The 17,781-nt window shown below is 42.3% G+C and overlaps 1 protein-coding gene across 2 annotated transcripts in view; it reads left to right on the top strand.

The window, feature by feature from the left end:
• The first annotated feature begins 683 nt into the window (after nucleotides 1-683).
• PDK3 (pyruvate dehydrogenase kinase 3) overlaps nucleotides 684-17,781 on the top strand; it is an 85,707-nt gene continuing 68,609 nt past the window's right edge. For both annotated transcript variants that reach the window (XR_008622894.2, XM_003819583.4), the window contains exon 1: nucleotides 684-1,508. Coding sequence is in view for 1 of the 2 variants with exons in the window: in XM_003819583.4 (XP_003819631.1) it covers nucleotides 1,403-1,508 (106 nt within the window). In the remaining variant the exon portion in view is untranslated. The remainder of the gene's footprint in view (nucleotides 1,509-17,781) is intronic.

Below are 17,781 nucleotides of genomic sequence, written 5' to 3' on the forward strand. Positions count from 1 at the left end.
CTAGTCCAATCAGAGACCCAAGGAGTGGCTTCCAGTCACATTTGTACCTTTCCTTAAAGAACATTCTTCCTGTCCTTTTAATTACATATGTTTATGTTTACATATTGCCAAAAAAAAAAAAAAGCCAAGGTTTGGTGGAAATGGCTAAAGCAAGCTGTACTTTATTCACTCATAATAGGAAATAACAATTTCATATACTGAGCCCTGAGTTCAAGTTCACTTTTTTTTTTTTTAAGAGGGGGGTCTGGGTATGTTGCCTAGGCAGATCTTGAACTTTTGGGCTCACGTGATCCTCCCACCTCCGCCTGCAGGGTCGTTGGGACTATAGGTGCATGTCACCATGCCAGGCTCTCAAGTTCACTTGAGATAAAGAATACCCAACACTGTGTAAGCATAGACTCCTGTCCAAAAGTGGTGGTGAAGCGTGAAGGGGGCTGTCCTATGGTGGTGGTGTAGAGAAGGGGTATGAAAGAAAGTGCCAGTGACCTTACATTTGATCCTTTCCAATGGTAGTAGTGGGGTGTGGGGGTATGAAACAGAGTCAGTGACCTTGCAATTATCCTGTCCACTGGCATTGGGGAGGTAGGGGGTGTTATTGACCCTTGACCTCACAATGGATCCCGTCCAACGGTGGTGGTGGGGGGACATGAAATGCAATCAGTGACTTAATCTTGTGCGGGAAGGAGGGGAAAGGAACCACGAAAAAGAGAATCAGAGACCTAACAATCCAGTCCAGAGGTGTTCCAAAGGTGTTCTCTTGGGAGTCAGGCAGGGAGGTGGGGGTGGGGTTGGTCCACGAAACAGAGTCAGTCTAGTTAGGCTGTAAAATCTAAGTGTCAAGATGCAGCGAACTGCAAGTCCTCCTCCCGGAAAAGGCGCCTGCGGTTGAGAAGGGTCTTGAGCAGCGCGGAGGATCGGATTCCGGGCTCCTGGCCTCTTCCCGGTCCGCGGGCACCTCGGCTACCTTTCGGCAGCGGAGAACGCAGCCAGAGGCGGAGCTGAGAGCGGCTGCACTTGCTGGGCTGGGCTGAGTCCCACGAGCCAGGGAGGGGGTCTCTGGCGCCGCGCCCGGACAAAACACAAACGCCACAGAGGCAGCGGCGGCCAATCAGTGGAGGGCGCGCGCGGCCGCGTGCCCCTCGCGCTCCTCGCCTCCCCTCGCGCGCCGCGTACGTGCAGCAACCGACTCCGCCCAGCGAGGCGGAGCCTAGGGAAGCCGCGGGCGGCCCGCCGCGGTCCTGGAGCTGCTGCTGCTGCTGCGGCGGCTGCACCGGCGGCGCCGAGGCCGAGATCGAGGCCGGGGTGCGTGCTTCGCAAACGTGCCCTATCCGTGCGGCTTGGCTGCGCCAGCCCTTGCGGCCACCTGGGCGTCTAGGCGGGTCTGTGCGCCGCCCCGGCGAGGATGCGGCTGTTCCGGTGGCTGCTGAAGCAGCCGGTGCCCAAGCAGATCGAGCGCTACTCGCGCTTTTCGCCGTCGCCGCTCTCCATCAAACAATTCCTGGACTTCGGTGAGTACGGGGCCAAGGGTCCCCATGGGCCCGGGGCCGCCGCCATTCGGGCTGCCACCCCGGATCTCCGCAGCTTCGGGGTAAAGTCTGTGGGAACCGCAGGCGGGGCTAGGGGATATCCGGGGGGCTCTCCTGGGGCTCGGATTTCGGGGCGCGGAGGGGCAGGGCCTGGCCCCCTCGCACCCAGCCTGGGACTTAACCGGAGACACAGAAACGGCGTCTCATTGCAGGACCCTCATCGCAGGCGAGACTCCCCAAACCTGCCGTCGTTAGCTTCAAATCTGCTTGACACAAACCTCACAGCCCTTAAAACTTCAGAATGAGATGTGGGTGGCTTTTTAATGTTTTTATTTTTAGAATTTTTTTTTTTTGGTTGGGTAAGAACTGTTTAGAAATACCTTGAGGTTGAATAAATTATGCAACGGCATTTTGTTCCTTTTCTGCTCTAAGGTGTTGCTGTGTGGCTGGAGTGGCAGGACTCGAACTGTTGTCTTCATCAGGTTATGTTAAATCAGTTAGAGGCCTGGCCTGCAGACGCCTTAGATGCTTGGGAAGAGCGGACGCCTGGGTTCCTAGCATCAGAGCAGGGTCTAATACAACTCTGGCTTTAGTGCCAGCACCTTTCGTTTCTCTTCTCCATTGGTGTCCCACCCACATTCTCCCTGTCCGGTGGGCTGGTGGGCGGCTTTCACGGATTGAGGTGGGACCAAAGAAGATTCGGGTTCCCAGCCTGCCTCAGGCCTAGCTGAGATGGGAATAGATTCCACCACCTTCTGTTAACTGAATCTTGTTTCCCCAGAAAACGAAGGAGCTGGTTGTGAAACACCTAAAAGTAAAACGCATGCATTGAGGTATCAGAATGGAACTCAGCATCCCTGGAGGAAAATCAAATCCAGTAGCAAAGATGTTCTAAGCTCTCCAGGGGAAATCGTAGGGTGTCTGTTCATTTAATGAATTTTATGTAAATGTCAAGGGTGTCAGTGATAGTGTCAGTTGGGCATAAAAACTAAAGCGCAGAGTAGGTAGAACATTTGAGGAAGACCTGATATGCAAAAAGTGATGTCCATACTTTTTTTTTTAAAAAAAAAAGCTAGGATAGGAAGAGAGGAATAGGTTAAAGTTGAGACCAAATTAAAATTTTAGAAGCCAATTTGCCAGAGAATGATGATGAAAGTCAAAGTTCAATGACACGTTGATCTCTGCATCTTAAAACTTCACTCCCAAAAGCTATTGGTAGTTTTAGTTACTATCTCGAGAATTGTAGAGGTTTGAGGCAGTTTCTGACTTTAGAGTTTAGAAAATGTTGCTATTGCTATAAATATAGGCAAGTTTTCCATCTTTATGGTTTAGGGAAGATTCTGAAGGTATCAGCCTTTCATTAGTGTAAACTGAAACAGGATAATTCACAATAAAAGGAACAAAGGGAATCCAGAAACTCCCAGTTCTTTCCACCCTCAAAGTTTAAGTGATAGCTCCAATAGCCAGCCAAAATTTTGGTTAGTTGATTTCCATAGCAGCTAGTGTCTACCCGTGTTAATAGGTATTTTGGTAAGGATGTTATGTGAGTAGGAAAACCACAGTGGAGGATAGTGTTATCATGGAAAACCTGTGAGGCCAGTATCTGGAAACAAATGTTCTAATTCTGGCTCTGCCACTAGCTCAGAATGTGGCCTTGACTAAGTGACCAAACCTCACTTGGGGTTCATTTTCTTCATTAATAAAATGAGTAGATTGTATCAGGCGATCTTTAAAAGCACAGCTCACCACTATACGATTGTGATTTCAAAGGAAGAGGCATGAACTTTCTAAAAGAAAACTACCAAATCTTTTGATAGATATTTCCTATAAAAGTCTTCTGACCTATTTTGGGAGGGGTGGAGGGATTTACTAAGGTCATGAGAGAAGCATAATAATTTAAGGTTTTCCTTATAAGGAAGCGCACAGAAGTGCTAGATATAGTTGTAGTGGAATTTGCTAGAAGTGACAAGGCTAGTTTGTAACACCCAGAGATGAATCAGGTGCTAATCAGCCTATCTTTAATGACAGGACAACTAAAAGACGGGAGTTGTTGCAAAAAGGCCATCTCTACTTCTACTTTTCTCTTAGTTCTGTCTCTTGATAGCAGTTCTATTTTGGCAATTGATGTGGGAGTTGGAGAATTCAGAATGGGTGTGGGATATTTTTAAGGTGAGGAGAGAGGAGGAGTGAAGAGGCTTCATGCCCCTGTATGATTACAGAAAACTGCAGGAGAGGGCCAACTCAGACACTTAAAGCACCAGGTAGTGGGCAGTGGATAAGTGAATGAAGCCAACGAGTTGAGGACCGTGATAAATTCCTGGTATATAGCTAGCTCCAAAGGGGCAGCTGATTGGCACCAATTCAGTATATTTCAAGAGAACTTTGGCATAAACAAAATAGATGGATGGATCAAGTTGGCCCACAGGCTGCTAGTTTATGAACTTGATGCCTTTCTCCATGGGTACTTTACAAATGGGACGTACATTTTGACTAGAGTAACTAGACAGGGACCAGAGAAAGGAGATACACAGGATATACACAATTTGTTACAACCTTGGTAAATAGGCTTTCTTATGTGGATGTACTGCACATCAGTAAATAAGGAGATTATTTGCTATGTTCAAAAGTGGAGGCTAAAACTTGTTGTTACTTCAGAAGCTGTGCTTTTATTTTAAAGCAGGGGTTCCTGAGCCTCAGCACTCTTGCCATTTCAGGCCAGGTAATTTTGGTAGGAGCTGTCTTGTGCACTGTGGGAAGTTGAGCTACATCCCTGGCCTCTACCCACTAGATGCCATGAGCACCTCCCACTCCAAGTCGTGACAACCAAACATGTCTCCAGTCATTGCCAAATGTCCCCTGGGGGAGCAAAATGTCCCCTGGACTTCTGTTGAATCACTGCTTGGAAGTGTTTACTTGAGTGGTTTTCAGGCCAGGGCCTCATACTCTGAATTTTTGTTGTAAATGGTCTGGGGGTGCTGGGGGTGGAGAGCGGAGCACTGGTATTTTTAGGAGATCCCCCTGTCATTCTAAAGCATATCCAGGGTTAAGCACCATTAATCAGATGATCTTCTGTCTGATCTGCTGGCCCCCTTTCATCTATGTGCAGTATTTTTCTCTATGCTTTTTAAAATAATGAAAGTTTCTTGAACTCCATCTTGACTTGAAATATAGCCTGCCACACAGTTAGCAAATATAGCAAGAATAACAAGTGTTCTAAATGGATTTTTAATTTATTATGGCAATAGTACATTCCAAAGGGTGGCATTTTTTAAAATGAGATTTTTCTTTTGGGCCTAAGATTACAGTCACATGGTTCCAAATTCAGAGGGTTCAAAAGGACACAGAAAAGCCTGCTTCCCACTTGTGCCCACTGGCCTCCCCTTTTTTCGCACAAATGGCAGTTTATAGCTTTGTCTGTTCCTTGTTTTTTGAGCTTAATACCTTAGAGACAGACTTTTGTATATCTGTACCTGCAGAACTTTGTTTTTCTTTTTTATGGCTTCTGAGAATTTGGTTATATGAATGTACCAGAATTTATTAGCAACTTTCCCTATTGATGGCTACAATTAATAGGTTGTTTCTAGACTTTGCTATGGCAACCTGCCCTCCAGTGAATTATTATATGCATTGTCATTTCATGCATGTCCGCGTGTATCTGTAGGACAGATTCCTAAACGTGAGATTGCTACATCAGCAGGTATGTGCATTTGTAATTTTGACGAACATTGTCAAATTGCTTTCCATAAAGGTTGTTTGTTTTCCCCCTCGCTAGAAGTTTCTGAGAGTACCTATTTTCCTATGCCTTCACCACATTGTTGTCAAACTTTTGATAGGTAAAAAAAAAAATGATATATCTAGATAGAATTTTTTTCTCCTTGAGTAAAGATGTCTTTATTTTAGTTTTTTATTGTGGAAATTAAAAAAAAAAAACTTAGCTGGGTGCCTGTAATTCCAGTGCTTTGAGAGGCCAAGACAGAGGATGGCTTGAGACCAGGAGTTTGAGGCCAGCCCTGGGCAACATAGTGAGATCCTGTCTCTAAAAAAAATAATAATAATAAATAAATAAGATTAGCCAGGAGTGGTGGTATCGCACACCTGGGGTCTTAGCTACTCAGGAGGCTGAGACAGGAGGGTGGCTTGAGCCCAAATTGAAGCTGCAGTGAGCTGTGTTTCTGCCACTGCACTCCAGCCTGGGGGATGTACATGTATAGGTAAATACATATATAAATTTTATTGTGTATAATTAAGGTATACAACATGATGTTATGGGATACATATAGTTAAAAGGTTACTACAGTGAAATTAACATATCTATCATCTCACATAGTTACCCTTTTTTATTTTTGTGGCAAGGTCAGCTAAAATCTACTCATTTAGCATGAATCCCATATACAGTACAATTTTATTATCTATTATATATTCTTCATGTTGTGCATTAGATCTCTAGACCTTAAACATTTACAGAAGTAGAGAGAATAGAATGATGAACTCCTGGGTTTGTTTTATTGATATCCATTTGCTATTTGTCTGTAGATGTTGTATGTGTGGTCTGTTAGATTTTCTGATCAAAGTCATGCTTGTTTCAAAAAGATAAATTTTTGTTTTCAAAAAGATAAATTTTTTTCTTTTCCTATGCTAAGACTAATTTATCTTTTGAATTATCTGTTTTTTAAAGATTTGGTAGAACTTCATATGAAAGTGTTTAAGCCTGTATGTTTTGGGGAGTTTTGCTCTCTGATAGCTTTCTCTATTCTGTGTTATTGATCTCTGTAGATTTTCTGTCTCTTCTAGAGTCCATTTTGATATATTTTTCTTGAAAATTATCCTACTTGGCTAGGCGCGATGGCTCATGCCTGTAATCCCAGCACTTTGGGAGGCCAAGGCAGGTGGATCACATGGGGTCGGGAGTTTGAGACCAGCCTGGCCAACATGGTGAAACCTCGTCTCTACTAAAAATACAAAAATTAGCTGGGCATAGTGGTGGGTGCCTGTAATCCCAGCTACTGGGGAGGCTGAGGCAGGAGAATTGCTTGAACCCAGGAGGCGGAGGTTGCAGTGAGCCAAGATCATGCCCTTGTACTCCAGCCTGGGTGACAAGAGTGAAACGGCATCTCAAAAAAAAAAAAAAAAGAAAAGAAAAAAAGAAAATTATCCTACTCATTGAGGTTTTTAAGTCAGTTTGGATAGCTGAGATAGTTGTCACTGAACAGTCTTAATTTTCCCTGTGACATTTGTCCCCCCCCTTCTTCTTGAGTAGGTTAGTTGATGATTTATTGGGTTGAATTTATTAGTTTTATGACTTTTGTTATCTAGTTTATTGTCTGATTTGACTTTAATAATTCCTTCTGGTCTCAGGTTTATTTTGTTCTTTTAAAAATTAGGTGCTTTCTGTTCTCACTCATAAGTGGGAGTTGAACAATGAGAACACATGGACACGGGAAGGGGAACATCACACACCAGGGCCTGTCGGGAGGTTGGGGGGCTAGGGGAGAGATAGCATTAGGAGAAATACCTAATGTAGATGACAAGTTGATGGGTGCAGCAAACCACCATGGCACGTGTATACCTATGTAACAAACCTGCACGTTCTGCACATGTACCCCAGAACTTAAAGTATAATAAAAAAAATTAAATGCTTTCTTCTTTGTCTTGTTTATTTCAGTGTTTAAGGTTAGTTATTCCTCTGAGCACTGCTTTAGCAGCTGATGTGTGTATTTGGTCTTTTTTCTCTTAGCTCTTCTGTGTCTTCAGGTTTTTATTTTCCTATGAATGAAGAGTTGTTTGGAGGAGTTAAAAATTTCCAGTGAAGGTGCATTCTGCATTTTAATTTTATTTATGTCTGGTTTTGTTGCACTGTGATTACAGAATGTTGTCTGAATTATTCTCTAATTTATTGATGTTAACTTTGAAGCTCATTATATGGTTGTTTTCTGTGAATGTTCCTTGGGCAGCGAAAAGAAGGTTATACTCTCTTCTCAGGTTGCAGAGTGTGATATGTCAGCTCTGCAATATTATGTTATTTAGGTTTTGTGTAACTTTACTTTTTTTATCCACCTGATTTGTCATGGATCAAACACAAGAGAAGTTAAAGTCTCCTAATAATGATTCTCTTTCTCCATATAGCTCCTATTGTTTTTGCTTTATGACTATCAGTGTTATGTTTGATGCTTATTAACTCACGTCCTCATTGTGAGATATACCCGTTAGCATTAGAGTGCTGCCCTTTTACTAGTTGAAGGCTTTTTGGCCTGGATTCGTCCTTATTTGACATTGAGATCTAGTTCCCTATTTTCTTGTTTACATTTCCTGGGATAGCATTGCCATCCTTTTATTTTCAGTTTTTCTGAATTACTTCGCTCTAAATATGTCTCTAAATGTAGTGTAAAGTTGGGTTTTGCTTTGTGAATCAATCTTTTTCATGTGGTAAGTTTAACCTATTTATACTTACTGATATGATAGATCTGTCATCTGTAATGATAAGCATTTGTAATTTTCTGTTGCTTTCTGTTTTTAATACCTCAGTTTTCCTATGTTATATATTTGCTTTGTTTTGCCATATTTATTTTAATAAATAACTAGGCTTGAATTTTTGGTTCTAGTGGTTATCTTTATAGTTATTACTTTATTTCTATAGACCTTTGTCCCATATGGGTCACCACTTGTCAGCCACGAGACCTTTGAGCACTTGAAATGTGGCTAGTGTGGCCGAAAAACTGAATTGACTTAATTTAAATTTAAAATGGATACTTGATGCAGTTAATTTTTACATCTGTGTAGAATAACTTGGATATGGAATCCACTTTATCACCTGTAAATTTTAGGAAATCTCTTTATAGGTCAATTATTTCTGATAGAAATTTAGCCTCTGAATTGAGATGTGCTTTCAGTATAAAATACACACTGGATTTCAAAGACTTAATATAAAAATAGTAAAATATCAGTACATCTTATATTGATTGCATGTTGAAATGGTAATATTTTAGATATGTTGGGTTAAATGGAATAGTATCAAAAACTTTATTTCTTTTTTATGTTAATGTGGCTACTAGGAAATTTTAAATTATATATATGGCTTACATATTTCTTTCTTCTTTTTTTTTTTTTTTTGTGAGACGGAGTTTTTGCTCATGTTGCCCAGGCTGGAGTGCAATGGTGCGATCTGGGCTCACCGCAACCTCCGCCTCCCAGGTTCAAGTGATTCTCCTGCCTCAGCCTCCCAAGTAGCTGGGATTACAGGCATGCGCCTACATGCCCAGCTAATTTTGTATTTTTAGTAGAGATGGGGTTTCTCCATGTTGGTCAGGCTGGTCTTGAACTCTTGACCTCAGGTGACCCGCCCACCTCAGCCTCCCAAAGTGCTAGGATTACAGGCATGAGCCACAGCCCCTGGCCTGGCTCACATATTTATATTGGACAGTGTGGCTTCAGATAATATATGTTAATTCCTTATTGGGAGCAATGAAAACATCACATTTTAATGTTCAGAATAAACATTTATTGGCTGGGTGCAGTGGCTCACGCCTGTAATCCCAGCACTTTGGGAGGCCGAGGTGGGTGGATCACGAGGTCAAGAGATTGAGACCATCCTGGCCAACATGGTGAAACCCCGTCTCTACTAAAAATACAAAAATTAGCCAGGCATGGTGGTGGGCGCCTATAGTCCCAGGTACTCGGGAGGCTGAGGCAGGAGAATTACTTGAACCTGGGAAGTGGAGGTTGCAGTGGGCCAAGATTGCGCCACTGCACTCCAGCCTGGCTAGAGTGAGACTCCGTCTCAAAAAACAAAACAAACAAACAAAAAAAACCCAAAAAAACCAACCACACATTTGTTGAATTTATTTATTTATTTATTTATTTACTTATTTGAGACAGAGTCTCACTCTGTCACCTAGGTCAAAGTGCAACGGCTTGGTCTTGGCTCACTGCAACCTCTGCCTCCCGGGTTCAGGTGATTCTCCTGCCTCAGCCTCCCGAGTAGCTGGGATTACAGGTGTCTGCCACCACGCCTGGCTTATTTTTGTATTTTTAGTAGAGACGGGGTTTTGCCCTATTGCCCAGGCTGGTCTCGAACTCCTGACCTTAGGTGATCTACCTGCCTCTGCCTCCCAAAGTGCTGAGATTACAGGCATGAGTCACCGTGCCTGGCCTGAATTTATTTCCTTAAATATAACTTTCACATGTCTTGTTCCATATTTTTTTCTATAAACCTCTCTGGATTTTTGGATCAATGTATTGTTTTTGACTGGTAGTTAATGTTATGGTGGCTCCTTGTTATATTTGCACAAATTTGAGTTCTCTTTCCCTTAAGCAGTTGTGATAAATTAAAAATTCTCTTAATTATATAAGAAAAGGAGAACTTGGACTATTATGGCATAAAGATAGAACCTTCTGAATGTTGAATGAGTTGGTAGGAAATGATTCACATTTTCTTTTGGACTTGCTTTTCATCTTTCAGTCTCGCCCTGTCGGCTTCTGGTTCCCATATTAACCACTTTTCTCCCCTCCCTGCAGACTGACCTCCCATTTGTTTGATTTTCCAGTTACTTTTGCACAGCCACACTTGCATTAAAGAGATTTTGCTCCTGCCTCCTTTTCTTAGATTTTATCCTCAATTGTCTCTTTCCAAAGGGCAGGCACTCACCTCTTTTTTGTAACCTCTTACAGCTTCCTCAGCTCAGCTTGCTCTGCACAGAGCAGGTGCTCCATAAATGGCAATTACTGATGGCATGCCTGACTCCATATCGAGGTTATTAAACATTATGCCACTTTCATTTAGTCAGTTATATAAGTTTATTTTATTTATTTATTTATTTATTTATTTATTTATTTATTTATTTATTTTGAGACGGAGTCTCACTCTGTCGCCCAGGCTAGAGTGCAGTGGCACCATCTCGGCTCACTGCAACCTCCGCCTCCCAGGTTCAAGCAGTTCTCGTGCCTCAGCCTCCCGAGTACCTGGGATTACAGGCATGCGCCACCACGCCCGGCTAATTTTTGTATTTTTAGCAGAGACGGGGTTTCACCGTCTTGGCCAGGCTGGTCTCGAACTCCTGACTTCAGGTGATCCACCCACCTCTGCCTCCCAAAGTGTTGGGATTACAGACGTGAGCCACTGTGCCCAGCCAAGTTTAAACTTCCATAGTGTCCCCATGTGTAAATATAGCATCTCTCAAAACCACCAGAAAGCAGATTGCTGATAGCCCTGCCGTCTTTTCACAAAACTAAATATTTTGATTTCTGTCATAATCACACCGGCTCTGTGAACCTCAGAGCCTTTAGCTCTTAGAAGGTAGCGGCCAGTTTCCACATTCTTACTATTCTTAAAGTTTAAGGGCCCAGCCATCTTCTTTTCCTTTAGAACATATTTTAAGATACTTTGGAGATACTTTGGTTCCAAATGACTCCCTTTCGCAAAGTCTTGGCTTTTTAAGTCATTTTGCTCCTTGAAGCCTGATCACCACTGGGGACAACAGTGATTGCGTTCTTGGGGAAAATGGAAAGGTTTTTAAAAAAATTATGTTAGGAAAAGGGAAAAACAATCTCGTTCTGCTTCCGAGTGTGTTTATTTTGTACCTTTACATATGTAAATGACAGATTTTTTTTTTTTTTTCCCTGTAAGCAGTAGTTTTTCTGCTACAAGGTGTCACCAAGAATTAGACCAACCTGTTTGGAGAAAGGGATCAACTATTCAGAATTAAAGGGGAAGAGAAAAATTTAGTTGAAGGTAAAGATATCTAACTTGGCTTATTGCATCTTGACCAGTTTTTAAATTTAAAGAAAGAATTGGTCCAGGCACTGTGGCTAATCCCAGCATTTTGAGAGGCTGAGGCAGGAGGATTGCTTGAGTCCAGGAGTTTGAGACCAGCTCGGGCAACACAGTGAGACCCCTGTCTCTACAAAAAAATTAAAAAATTATCCAGGCATAGTGGTGCACCCCTGTGGTCCCGGCTACATGGGAAGCTGAGATGGGAGGATCGCTTGAGCCTGGGAAGTTGAGGCTGCAGTGAGCTGGGATCGCGTCACTGCACTGCAGCCTGGACAATAGAGCAAGACCATGTCTCAATAAAAGAAGGAGGGAGGGAAGTAGAAAGGGAAGGAAAGAAGGGAGGAAAGGTAGGAGACGGAAGGAGGAAAGGAAGGAAAGAAGGGAGGAAGTGAGGGCTTTTTGGGCCTTTAAGATCTGATAAGGCTGCATTTTAACATGGCGTGGTTTATCTGGCTCTGGGGCAGCTCTCAGGCACCAAAGTCATAGCTTTGGCCTCACTGTCTTTGTAGCACTTATGTTTTGTGTGCTTTTGAAAGTGGAGACAGCTGCAGTTACTGATCTATTGATGGTTGGGTGGTTTCCTCCCATTAAGCTTTTGGAAAATTGATCAGACTGTTGGCAAGGTTTGGGAAACCTTGGTTTTGTTACTGGATGGAATCTGAAAATATCACTGCTTTTTCTTTTCCTGTATATGTATAGGCATTCCATTATTTTACTTCCATGGTAATCTGATTTTAGAGTTGGGCAAATCCTTTTATTTTAGGAATACCCTGGTCTAAGAATGTCAACCTATAGCCTGAGGGCTGGCCACCTGTTTTTTTTTTTCTAATTAATAGACTGTTTTTTAAAAAGAGTACAGTTCGTCCTCCATATCTGTGGGTTCCACATCCATGGATTCAATCAACCTCAGATAGAAAATATTCAGAAAAAAAATTCCACAAATTTCCAAAAAGCAAAATTTGAATTTGCCTCACCTTGAATACTATGTTGAATCCATGTAAATGAAATGATGTGTAGGCCTTGTAACTAGTCTAGAGATAATTTAAAGTATATGGAAGGATGTGCATAGGTCATATGCAAATACTCTAGGCCATTTTATGTAAGAGACTTGAGTATCCATGGATTTTGATATCCAAGGGTGTCCAGGAACCAATCCCCCACAGATACTGAGAGGCAGTTTTAGGTTTACGGCAAAATTGAGCGGAAGTACAGAGTGCCCACAGAACCCCTCCCCACCCCCAAACACAGTCTCTGCCGCCATCAGTATCCTGCACCAGTGTGGGACATTTGTTATAATTGATGAACCAGCATTGACCCATCATTATCACCTAAAGTCCATAGTTTACATTAGGGCTCATTCTTTGTGTTGCACACTGCGGGTTTTGACAACTCCTGTTTTTGTAAATAAAGTTTTACTGGAACACAGCCATGCTCATTCATCACATATTGTTTGTGGCTTTTGTCCATCCACAACAGCAGAAATTGAGTATTGACAGAGACTATATGGCCCACAAAGCCAAAAATGTTTACTATCTGGTCCTGTACAGAAAGTTTCTTGTTCCCTGTTCTAAGACAAATCAGTTCCCTCTTTAAAGAACTGAGCAGTGATTGGTCTTAATTTCCATTTAAGTGGTAAAGCTCTGTTTCTCCTGTATGCTAGTAACAATAAAGTTTGACTATCTGGAGTGTGACTTTTGGGGTAGTGAAGGCTTTTCCAGGTAATCGGGTGGTTTACCTATAGGATATCTGCCTCAGAGTGGAATTACCATATGAAGGCTGTTGACAGTTTATAGGTTTAATTTATCCAGGGCTGTCAGCAAAGTTTATCTGTATCAGTTTCTCCGTAGCCCTGCCAAAATGAGGTTTTATGATTTTAATTGCATCATAGGTAACATAGGAATGAAAAGTGCTTTTTCCTCTGCTTGGGTTTTTTGTCTGCTTTTTGTTCTGTGTAAAGTGCCATTGGCCATTTTGTAACCAGAATCTGAAGTTTTTATCATTTGCATAAATTCCTGTGTATATTTGGCATAGTAAGCTCTTGTGCTGTGTAAATATCGTTTCCTTTGGCAAAGTAATTATCAAAGTATAAAACTGAAGACATTTGGAAAGAATTGCTATATTACCTGTAATATGGGTAATTCATCTGTTTTTTTGTGATAGCCCTTCCTGCTTTTGCCCATATATTTACATGTGTTAACACTGTATGTTGGTTTCCTTTTTATCTAGTGCACAGTCTGAGTTTTCATATGCTCAGTGTTACCTATATCATTTACGGTGCTTTTATCATGGTCAGATTTGTCACCCATAGCAGAGTTTGTAAGTAGTTATTAAATCTCTCTGGAATCTATTGCCATTTTCTGATGAGCCTTTGTAGCTAACTCATTTTTACCCTGTTCTGCTGTCAAGTTGCCCAACAATTATTAAGACCTCAAGTTTTTCTCTTGAAACTTGGCTGTTTCTCTTTTATCTTGGCCGTTTCTCTTTGATCATATGCTAAGCTCTCAGAGTAGTTCGTATTTGTGGATTCTAGTCAACATGGCAACTTTTCTGATTTTAACTAAATATCACATTTTAACTTTGTAATTTATGTTGAAATTTGGTGAGGGCAGTTCCTTATTTATTACTTTACATTTTAAATAATTCTGCTTTTCTTGTGTACTAATTCTTCTTGATAAATTAGTCATTGTGCACCTTGAATAGCATATCATCAAAAGTGTGCTAAGGGAACTGTGGGTGGGTTACGTGGTGTTCTAGGGTTTACATCTTTGCCATGTACTTGGCATTGAAACTGGCATTGAGGCCGGGCATGGTGGCTCACGCCTGTAATCTCAGCACTTTGGGAGGCCAAGGTGGGTGAATCACTTGAGGTCAGGAGTTCGAGACCAGCCTGGCCAACATGGTGAAACCCCATATCTACTAAAAAAAAATACAATACAATACAAAAAATCAGCTGGGAGTGGTGGCTAATATCTGTAGTCCCAGCTACTCAGGAGGCTGAGGCAGGAGAATCGTTTGAACCTGGGAGGTGGAGGTTGCAGTGAGCCGAGATCGTGCCACTGCACTCCAGCCTGGGTGATAGAATGAGACTCTGTCACAAACAAACAAACAAAGGAAAAACTAGCACTGAAGTATCTTCAGTTAGCCTATTTCGCTTTTATGGCAGGAAGGCTAGTTTACGCTATACTTGCCTTCATGGGAGAGCTGGGTTTGATTGTGACCCATGGTGGATGTCCTTCATATCCCTCAAGGAGAACCCCGTTCCTGGTCATTGTCTCATCTTAACTCTGAGATTAAACCTTTTGCCATAATGAATGGCAGAAAAATTGTAGTAAACTATTACATTTGCACAGGTCAGCATTTATATTCCCTCTAATTGAATACTTAGGGTTCTAACTCAGTGGTATGTTATTTCCCTAAGGGTCACCTAAACAGTTGTGATTTTATTTTCATTCTTGGACTTGATCTATGATTCTCCTTAACCATTTGAGTTGTACCAGTGTTGCTTTCTCTCTTACCAGGGCATGGAGGTCAGTATATAATAGTCTCACTGTTGGGAAGAAATTATCATCTCTCTAACATTTTCCCACACCATGAAGTTAAATATTTTGCCATGTGTTGCTGGCCAGAAAACAGTAGGGCCTTTTGAAATTTGTAACTTACATATATTTTCCCACAATTGTTACATTTTCATAGACCAGAGAACACTCAGGCTTCTATCTGAACCTTTTCTTGGATCTGTCCTAGTAGGGTATAATGTTTCCTTAAGCTTGCTAGCAGATATTTCTTAATACCAGCCTGTGGATTTTGTATAACTTTGGTTAATTTCTCCTCCTGATTCTGCTGTTAAATAGAAAGCAAAGTGGTTATTGCTGTATTACTATTCCTGCATTGGTCATGTGATGTGCTCATGTGAGCACTTTATTTGTAATAGACTCTTCTGGGAGGAAGCTGCTTGTCTCAGGGAGTCTCCTGTTCTCTAGAAATTGCCCTTCATGGCCAGGGTACTGCTTCTTTTGTTAGAGCTCCTTACATATTCTCTACCGTGTTATCTCTGGCCTACATACTCCTATTCCTGTTTCTTTGACCTGAGCTTGACTTCAGTGAAGCTATTGGAGAAGGAAATTAAAATGGACTCTTGGCTGGGCACGGTGACTCACACCTATAATCCCAACACTTTGGGAGGCCGAGGCAGGCAGATCACCTGAGATCAGCAGTTTGAGACCAGTCTGGCAAACATGGTGAAACCCCATCTCTAATAAAATACAAAAAAAAATTAGCCAGGCGGTGGCACATGCCTGTAATCCCAGCAACTTAGGAGGCTGAGGCAGGAGAATCGCTTGAACCCGGGAGGCAGAGGTTGCAGTGAACCGAGGTCGCGCCACTGCACTCCAGCTTGGGCGATGGAGTGGGACTCCGTCTCAAAACAAACAAACAAACAAAAAAGGACTTTATATGGCACCTGAAAAAGATTCAATAGATTCGACTAGCACTTACTGAGTACTTACCAACTAAAACAGGATATCATCTAATTCTCACAACAGCCATGCCCATTTTACCAATTAGGAAACTGAAGTTCTGAGCGGGTAAGAAGATGACTCACACGTATAATAGGTAGTAGAGCCACATGTCTGCCCGCCTGATCGTCTTACCACCTCTTTATAGCAGAGAAAGTAGGTGAGGGATTGGGCGCAGTGTGTGAGCAAAACAAACTGGAGGAAAGGACCATCGAGTGCATTGTCACCGCCTCCCAAGCATTACCACATCCTGAAGCACAGCCGTTTCCTTCTCGAGTTTGTTTAGTTTTTATCTTCCCCATTTAAGATCATCTGAAAGTGAAAGGGAAAAAAAGAGCTGACACTGAAAAGTCTCTTACAGAGTACAAAGATGTTTGTGATCAGTTTCCCAAGAGGCTGAAATAAAACTCAAAGGTGAAAATAAAGACAACAGTACATGGGTAAATAAAAAATTGGGGATGCTTAATAGCCATTGTCTGGGCTTGAGGAGTTCTTTGATTTGTTTACCCTCATTGAATTTTCTATGATTAGATGCTAGTCCATGGTTCTCAGTCCTGGCTGCTCATGAGAATTGTCTGGGGAGCGCCTGAAATGAGTGACACCTGCTCCCTACATAAACCAATTAAATCAATTGCTGCGGGTAGGAGTCTAGGTGCTGGTGCTTTTGGGTTACCCAGGCGATTGTGTAATAATATTCTTCCAGAGTTAAAACCACAGTGTTAGAGCTGGTGAAATTTTTGCCCAAGAGCTATGAACCACTTTAGGGGATAGAGTCTGTGAGTGAGATGCCAAAGGTTAACACCGAAGTCATTCTGGAGTCCATCAGCATTAGTTGAAAGTTCTGGATTTGGAATGAAATGGAAACTAAGAAGCATTGGGAAATTGCCAAGGCATATTCATTGCCTTTGAGGAGCTCATAGATAAATGAGAAGCTGGGACAAATACATAAATTTACGTATGCTAGCCAGAAGGATGAATCATATAATTTTGTGGTATCTTTTTGCTGCTGTCCCTACCTCGCCCTTAAAGGTTTTTGAAATAAGGGTGGTTTCTGGGAACAGGTAAGGTGTTAACCCAATTGTCCTTTATCCAAAATGTTGTTGGAGGCTTTCTGGATGGAGATCACAAAGAGAAGAACAAAATGTAAATGTGCATACTCTTTTTCTTTTTCTTTTTTTTTTTTTTTTGACAAAGTCTTGCTCTGTCGCCCAGGCTGGAGTGGAGTGGCGCGATCTCGGCTCACTGCAAGCTCCTCCTTCCGGGTTCACGCCATTCTCCTGCCTCAGCCTCCCCAGTAGCTGGGACTGCAGGCGCCCGCTACTGCACCTGGCTAATTTTTTGTATTTTTAGTAGAGACAGGGTTTCACCGTGGTCTCGATCTCCTGACCTCGTGATCTGCCCGCCTCGGTCTCCCAAAGTGCTGGGATTACAGGCGTGAGCCACCGCGCCTGGCCCCTTTTTCTTGACTTCCACTTTTTTTCCTTGGCTGTTTACTCCTAGCACTACTCTCCAGAGTTTTCTTAGAATTTATATTAGTAGGCAAGGTTAGTGTATGATAAATAACTGTATAGAGAGACAAACAAAAATCTTATCCTCTTAGACTAATTCAGTGGGAACTTGAGCTTAGAGACTGATGTGGTTTGGCTCTGTGTCTCCACCCAAATCTCATGTTGAGTTATGGTCTTCAGTGTTGGTGGTGGGGCCTGGTGGGAGGTGATTGGATCATGGGGGCAGATTTCCCCCTTGCTGTTCTCATGATAGCGAGTGAGTTCTCATGAGATCTGGTTGTTTAAAAGTGTGTAGCACTTCTCCCTTCGCTTTCTCTCTCTCCTGCCACCATGTGAAGATGTGCTTGCTTCCCCTTCGCCTCTGCCATGATTGTAAGTTTCCTGAGGCCTCCCGAGCCATGTGGACTGTGAGTCAATTAAACCTCTTTCCTTCATAAATTACTCAGTCTCAGGTAGTTCTTTCTAGC

Source organism: Pan paniscus, chromosome X (genome assembly GCF_029289425.2).
Source record: "Pan paniscus chromosome X, NHGRI_mPanPan1-v2.0_pri, whole genome shotgun sequence".
In the NCBI taxonomy this organism is placed as follows: Eukaryota; Metazoa; Chordata; class Mammalia; order Primates; family Hominidae; genus Pan; species Pan paniscus.